The 7676-nt window shown below is 40.2% G+C and overlaps 1 protein-coding gene across 5 annotated transcripts in view; it reads right to left on the bottom strand.

Moving 5' to 3' along the window:
* Positions 1-482: 482 nt before the first annotated feature.
* pkn1a (protein kinase N1a) overlaps positions 483-7676 on the bottom strand; it is a 43849-nt gene continuing 36655 nt past the window's right edge. For all 5 annotated transcript variants that reach the window (XM_047803104.1, XM_027156655.2, XM_027156653.2 and 2 more), the window contains exons 12-22: positions 7662-7676; positions 7280-7362; positions 7012-7087; positions 6810-6901; positions 5895-6071; positions 5751-5813; positions 5571-5647; positions 5335-5477; positions 3631-3738; positions 3391-3471; positions 483-2659 (exon numbers count right to left, since the gene is read on the bottom strand). The exon at positions 7662-7676 is cut by the window's right edge and continues 73 nt beyond it. In XM_047803104.1, the coding sequence (XP_047659060.1) occupies positions 2456-2659; positions 3391-3471; positions 3631-3738; positions 5335-5477; positions 5571-5647; positions 5751-5813; positions 5895-6071; positions 6810-6901; positions 7012-7087; positions 7280-7362; positions 7662-7676 (1119 nt within the window). In that variant the 3' untranslated portion in view covers positions 483-2455. The remainder of the gene's footprint in view (positions 2660-3390; positions 3472-3630; positions 3739-5334; positions 5478-5570; positions 5648-5750; positions 5814-5894; positions 6072-6809; positions 6902-7011; positions 7088-7279; positions 7363-7661) is intronic.

A 7676-nucleotide genomic window follows, 5' to 3' on the forward strand; every position in this document is an offset into this window, starting at 1 on the left:
AGGTTCTTACCCGTACAGAGTTTCTCTGCATGTTCTCCCGGTTTATATGTAAGTTACAGGTCCTCTTTTTTTTCTCAGGTTCCCTTTTTTCCTCACACATCTCAAAAGAATGCCAGAAAGATGAAGTGGTGACGCTAAAATTCCTCCCAATATGAATAAGTGTTTGACTGTGTGTGTCTGGTGCACTCAGAAGGACTGGTGTCCCATCTAGGGACCACTGTTCATCACCATTGAGCAATGGCAGATGATGTCCTGGTGCGATGACCACGTTTTCTTTTACATGTAGATGGCTGGGTGTGTGCGCATCACTTACCTGGGGAAGAGCTGCCACCAGGATGCACTATGGGTAGAAGACAAGCCGGTGGATGGACGACGTTCTTCTGGGAACCCTTTGGGTCACGTAGATGCTGTTTTGACATGTACCACCTACCCAAACATTTCTGCAGCTCAAGTTCATCCTTCATGGCAATGGTATTTCCTAATGGCTTTGTCCTCTGTTTATTTATTTATTTATTTATCATTTATTCATGTACATAGACAAGCACAAAGGTTTTGTACAGGACATCTTTATAAATAGAGCTCATCTCAAACATTGTGTTGTAAGAGTACACTGGATAGGCAGGATTCATACTGACCTCCACACCACTGGAAACAGAAGCAGAGCGTAGTCTGATTCACTGTCCGGTCGTCATGACGGCTGATACACAGACATAAATAATATCTGCAGTCAAGAGGTTGTGCTACACACTAAGAAGTTTGTCACAGTGCTATGCCAAAGTCTATTTCGCACATAAAATCTATTATATTACACAAGCCAGTGATTCCAAGATGGGGATTATAAAATGGGTTTAAAATTTAACAATAGAGAATCAGAATGTTTTAAAAGAATTTGCTACATATTCCTAATTTAAAAACAAACAAACAAACAAACAAAAAAAACAACACAAGAACTAAAAACTCATCCTTCATTAAAACGAAACAAAGAAATAAGCCAAAAACTCACAGCAATTCTGGATCCAAACCAGTGATTTCCTTCTGTTCAATCATTTTTAGAGAATTTTTATTTATTAATTAATTTATTTGATTTGTTTGTTTGTTTATTTTTAAACTCCAAGCTGTATTTAGTTAAAGGTACATTTGTATGTGCTAGCGCTAAGGGATATATAACGACTGGCCGATTTGATCTGAAAACTACTGTACTGAATCAGGGCAACTACCATAAACCATTTATTATAAAATTCAGCTGATTATGAATCAGACAGAGAAATTGTGTATAAAAAAGAATTGTTATTTTTAAACTAGAAATAGATTTAACAAGTTGATTTGTGTGAAAGTCTTAAAACACTTTCATTATCACGATTCTCCTTTGAGAATTAACGATCCCAGGTTATCCCTGATATCCCGGGTTTCTATTCAAACGTGGTGACATATCGGCCAGAGGCTACTAAATCAAACTGTAGAGTACTGTAGCGTATTTAAAACTATTGTCAAATTTTGTATAGTTTCCTTAAGAATCGTAATCTCATCATGTGAGGTTTTACACCTCTAGCTGAAACGTCATGTGATTCTGAGATGCTTAATGAATCCTGGTTTTAGGCTGGATTCGATCTTGGAGTCGAAGTTGTTTTTTTTACTTATATTCAGCCCAGGATCAGAACACATCTGTTGCTAATTTAAACTAATTTTAGTCTTGGAGTTAAATGGTTGGGGTATCAAGCCATTTGCCTGCAGTTATAACTGAAGTTTAATACAGAGCTTGATTTATATCTGGAGTTTTTGACGCACAATCCAATTCTGTATACATGATGACATATCATTGTTTTATATCAAGCCATTATTCTTCCTTGCATCACATCCTTCCATCCGTTTTCAAGATCTTTCCCAGTTTCATTTCTTTTAACTAGACAGCTAGACCAGAAGGGTCTAAAATCGACAGAGTATAAAGTTAAGGCATTCTCGTGGTTTTTGAGAATGTAAAAGAGTTTCCGTGGGTCCAAACACCTTGTCAGGTAAGAAAGAACACGGATCTTCTGTTACTGAACGGCGGTGAGGTGAAAGTCAGATGATAAAAGCTACATTTTTTCAAACAGGCAGTGGTAGCTCAGAGGTTAGAGCGCTGTACTCCTCAATGGAAAGCTGGGAATACAAACCCCAGGATTGTTGTGTCCCTTAACCTGGGTTAGCTGAGGATTCGGATTGGATTTCATCTCACTTCCGACAGATGAAGATCTGAAGAAAGAGTCCACGTTCCTTTCACATTTCTTGCCACTTTTTCCTCCATCACAGTGTAAAACTCCACACATTTTCTTCCACACATGAGCCCTTCATCTTCACTGAGTCACAGTGTAGTGGTTATGACCGTCTTTTTTTTTTAATAATATCACATTTGGGAAACAGAAACAATCCTAGATGGCTCCTACGTGATCTCTGACCTCACCGCAACCACGCCAGGAGCTCAGCAGAGGTCAGAGACGTAGTCAAAGTCACGAAAGCTGTCCTGGTCCTTGCGGGAGAGCACGCGCGGTTCTCGTGGCGGCGTGAGGGTCGGAACCTCGGTCGTGAATTCTTCATCGAAGTTACTCACATCCTCTTGGTCTCCAATAGTGGGAACGAACGGAGGAGGAAGTTTACGCTGAAGGAGAGCCTCCCAGTCCATGTTCTATATGAAGGAAAGAGAGAAGAAGTGTTTAACTCTTATTTATGCAAGAAAGAATAAAAATACCAAATAATAGCGTGTGCTGGATCAAGTGCTATTTTATAAGCTGTCCGTATGACAAGGATGGAAGCAATGTTCTAAAATGTGACAATTACAATTCAAACAGCATATTTTAATATATAACATAATATAATATAATATAATAAACTCGTTAATTTTTTTTATCCTTCTTGAAATTCTGATTTCATTATTTTACATTAGACAGCAAAAAACACAAGGTTTACTTCTTCAGTCTATATTTTTTATCCCTATTTGTTTTTCATTTTGAAGGTACGTATTAAAGGCCTAATCTAAAAACATCCTGCCAACCTCCAAGGTGTGAACTACACACAGATCATTTGCAGAAGAACTAAAAACACACTGAAGCAGCTGTGTATGCAGAATTTTCTGAGAGTAAATACTGATGTAACATTTGGACTTAAGTTGCAGACTCTGAACACGGCCCTAGGTATCTCACACTGGTGGCATTAAATAAACAGGTGCCACAAAGCCAGTAATAATAGATGGACCGTTACAAAGATATGAGTGTTTCCTTTAAATGGAAATGCATATAATAAATAATAAAAAGTGTAAAACTGTAGTGTTTCATCTTATTACCGGCAGCATATATCTCTCGGTTGATATAAAAGTTTGAATACCCCTGAAAAAAAAGGCAAGTTCTTGCATTCACTTACCCTAAAGAAAGGCTGCTTCTTAACTTCTTCAGCATCCTTCTCTCCAGATCCCAGCCTCCTTTCTGGATTCCTCCTCAACAGCTGTCGAACGACACAAAGCAACCGTTCAGGAATCTAGTTCTAGCTCAGAGTTTTCAAATATAGCAGAATAATTTTATCACCATTCATCATTCGTTCACCATGTACATGCCTGCTCTTAGTCTATAATGGTAATTGTGTTTGTACGTGTCGGGATCTCACCCTCCTCATAACGCCGATCGCTTCTGACGACAGGAATCGTGGGTAACGGACCTCGTCGTTCACTATGCTGTCAAACACCTCCTCCTCGTCATCTCCTGGAAATGGAGACTAGAAACAGAGAGGAAGAGAAGAACAGACGGTACAGAAGGAAGTAAACATTCGTTCATTTCCTCAAAGCAACCTGATTAGTAAAATAATGTTAGACACATCTGGATGTCTGATGAAATCGGCTTTAAAACGAAAAAAAACAAAAAACAATTCCACATAAAAATCTTTCGCTGTACACTATAAAGGAATTCTTTAGTGGTTTTGAACACCAGCAGCGTTTGAGTGATAAACAAAATAAGAATCTTAACCCGGCTACCTGATCTGTGAAAAGAACAATCGACAACTAATAAAAGGTTTACTCAAAACAACAGATAACCTGCTTACTCAAAACTGGCTTCTAAATGATAATAAGTGTTCATTCATTCATTCATTTTCTACCACTTATCTGAACTTCTCGGGTCACGGGGAGCCTGTGCCTATCTCAGGCGTCATCGGGCATCGAGGCAGGATACACCCTGGACGGAGTGCCAACCCATCACAGTGCACACACACACTCATTCACTAACACACTCACACACTACGGACAATTTTCCAGAGATGCCAATCAACCTAGCATGCATGTCTTTGGACCGGGGGAGGAAACTGGAGTACCCGGAGGAAACCCCGAGGCACGGGGAGAACATGAAAACTCCACACATACGGAGGTGGAGGCGGGAATCGAACCCCCAACCCTGGAGGTGTGAGGCAAACATGCTAACCACTAAGCCATCGTGCCCCTGATAATAAGTGTTGATAGTGATTATTACACACTGGTTTAATCAACTTTTTTCAGTCAGTATAAATAAATGAATTAGAAAATGAATCAGGAGGTTTCTGTCGGCTTTCAGCGTGAGACGTGTGTTTTTCCCTCGGTTTATGATCTCACACAGTATGTTAGAGGTTGAAGAAAACGTCTTCAGATATTATATGCGTGTGAACAAGCACTTGTGGCTCTGATATCAACATTTACTTTCAAGATAGATAAAGTTTTTTATTGTGTGGGGGAAAAAAAACAGTTTTCATGGAAATAACTGTTTTCCCTATCAAGCTGTGCAAAAACAAATGATTAAAGCCCTGAGTGTCTACTTTCACATGAGGTATTAAGAGCACCACTGTGGACCGGGACATGACTGAACATGGGCACTAAATAACGGGTGCAATTTAACATTTTTTAGCCTCTGGTAAAAAGTGCTAAGAGAAATTGTTAGCGCTTTTAATAAGCATGGACACTAATTCTTCAGTATAAAGTTTACTTGAGAGTATAAAGTTTGTTGATTTGATTTATGTTAATATTTATTGAGAAAACAGGTTTTCTGTTCGTGTCTCTTGAACGGAAGACTTTAAAATTGTTGTCTGTGTTAATTACAGATACACAACACACGTGATACACAGCTATTAGACTGATAAACATGGCAGGATTCCTTTAACCCTTTAACACTGCATGATTTTATGTGATTTCTTTGGATTTCGTTAAAATTTCTATCTGCCCCACCCCAACCCCGAAAGACAGGGAAACTTGTCACAGATGTGCAACTAAAGATTATGTTGAAAAAATTCTAGAGTATTTCTTTAAAAGCTTTACCTAAGACAAACACAACCACAGTGTCGCTGTCTCACCTCTCCAACAAGCATCTCGTAGATCAGGACTCCGAGTCCCCACCAGTCCACCGCCCGTGTGTAGGACGTGTCCGTCAAAACCTCCGGAGCCAGAAACTCCGGAGTGCCACAGAACGTACTGGTCCTGTCCCCAAAGCCCATACCTGAATAAAAACCCAGAAAAACAACGGTTATTGAGGAGATCATTTTATTTAATTGTAGTTCTAATGCTCACATGCTCTTACTACACACCATACCTTCTTTACACAGTCCGAAGTCAGCTATTTTCACATATCCTTCTGTGTCGAGCAGCAGATTGTCCAATTTTAGGTCCCTGAGTATAAACAGAGAGAAGATAATATGACTTGTCACAGACCTAGCAGATAATATTGATAGATTAAGATAAAGATAACATACACGAGGGACAGGTTTCGTACCTATATACAATCTTGTTGTCATGTAAAAACTGAAGGCCGAGCACCACACAGGCAGCATAGAACCTGCAAACAGACAGAAGTATCATGATGCAGCTTTAAATCCACCAATCACCAGTCCATCAGATACGCGCACGATCTACATACACAGCTCGCGGCTCGTTGAACACGTCGGCATGGATGTGCATCATCAGGTCTCCGCCCGCTGTGTACTCCATGACAAAACACACATGCTCCGGTGTCTGGAAGCAAGCGAACAGGTTCACCAGGAACGGGTGCTGAGAGCTGTTCACTATCTCAAAGATCCGCTTCTCACACATCAGGCTGACAAAAGAGAAAGACGGAATTTACATGAACGATAAGGGCTTGCGTTAAGAGACTATGTAATGTGTTATAACTGCAATTCCTTCACTATATCATGGCATCAACATGCAATTATTTTGTCATAATATATTCCAGTCGCATGCAATTCCACACCACACCACCAGAGGTCAACTCTGCCTGAATACTAACCACTTCTGCATCACCGACGCTTTGTTTGAATGTACTAATATTCAGACACCCCTTGTGCCATATTGCAGAGCCTTCTTCTGAATTATTTCCCCATTTTCTCCCACAGATTATCCAATTCCCACCAACCAGCCAGCTCTAGCCTTTCACACAACACCTGGCATGTGAAGCTGACCTCGTTTTTTTAATCTGCTGATGATGCTGCATAACAGGGCAGCTTAACAGAGAGGAAACAGCGTTTTGGCCTCTTCCACATAACTGATGTTAAATAACAATCTGATAGACAGGGACAAGAGCTCACACTGAACTCTGGTGTAATTTTGCTCTCTAGACTTCCATGGATGGCTGTGACATGATCAGGATTCGAGGATTCAAGATTCTGCGACTGAGCCATCTTAACCTATGTATGTATCTCTGTTAAACACCCCAGAATAGCTTTTCAATTGTCTTTGATTGTTGATGGATGTAAATTTCTACTTTTGCCCTTTCGACCTGATCTGATTGCGAGCTTTAAACTCAGCACTTCAACCACTCCCCATGATGCACACTTGCCTCTCCACTTCATCTCTGGCCACAATGTCTCCTTTCTTCAGGGCCTTGATGGCATACATCGAGCCTGATTTCTTATATTCTGACAGCAATACCTGGAAAAGTGATTTACAGAAGTCATTTACTGTGAGAGTCTAATGCCTGAGTGCAGAAGCAGAAAAAAATATAAAAAAAAATTCAAGACAAATCAAGGGACAAAGTTTACCTTGCCAAAATGACCTCTACCCAGCACGGCAATCAACCTGAAATCCTGAAGCCCCAGTGGAGTTTTCTTCTGTTTACTGCAGAAGACCAGACACACACACACACACACACACACACACACACACACACACACACACACACACACACACACACACACACACACACACAGTGTAAAAACGACAAAATACAGCAATTATGTATAAATCTTTGTGAGTGTGTGTGTGTGTGTGTGTGTGTTTGTGCGTATGTGTGTATGTGTGTGTGTGTACCTGCTGAGCGAGTATGTTCTGTTGGGTCGTTGAGGTGTAGAAGAGTCCTGAGGAGAGCTTGGCTCAATGACATGTGGTCTCTCCTAAAATCATAAAGAAAAATAGACAAGGAAGGAACAAATGAATGACAAAAAAAGAGGATAAAGAGTAAGACTGGACATTGGGTACATCATTCATACAAAATTCACTTGAATGGCAGTATCTAGTCTGCTAGGCTGCAGAAATAAATCATGTGTTAATGTGATGTCACCATTTATCAAGCAAACGTTCAGGTAAGTAGAAAAGAAACTCTGTAAACTCATCCTCTGGGAATTTCCTAATGGAGGATAGATGCAAATATTGTATTTCAGACGTCTTCGTCTACTAATGTCTGGTCTCTCACCGGTGTTTGTCCATC

This window comes from Tachysurus fulvidraco, chromosome 18 (assembly GCF_022655615.1).
Source record: "Tachysurus fulvidraco isolate hzauxx_2018 chromosome 18, HZAU_PFXX_2.0, whole genome shotgun sequence".
Lineage (NCBI taxonomy): Eukaryota > Metazoa > Chordata > Actinopteri > Siluriformes > Bagridae > Tachysurus > Tachysurus fulvidraco.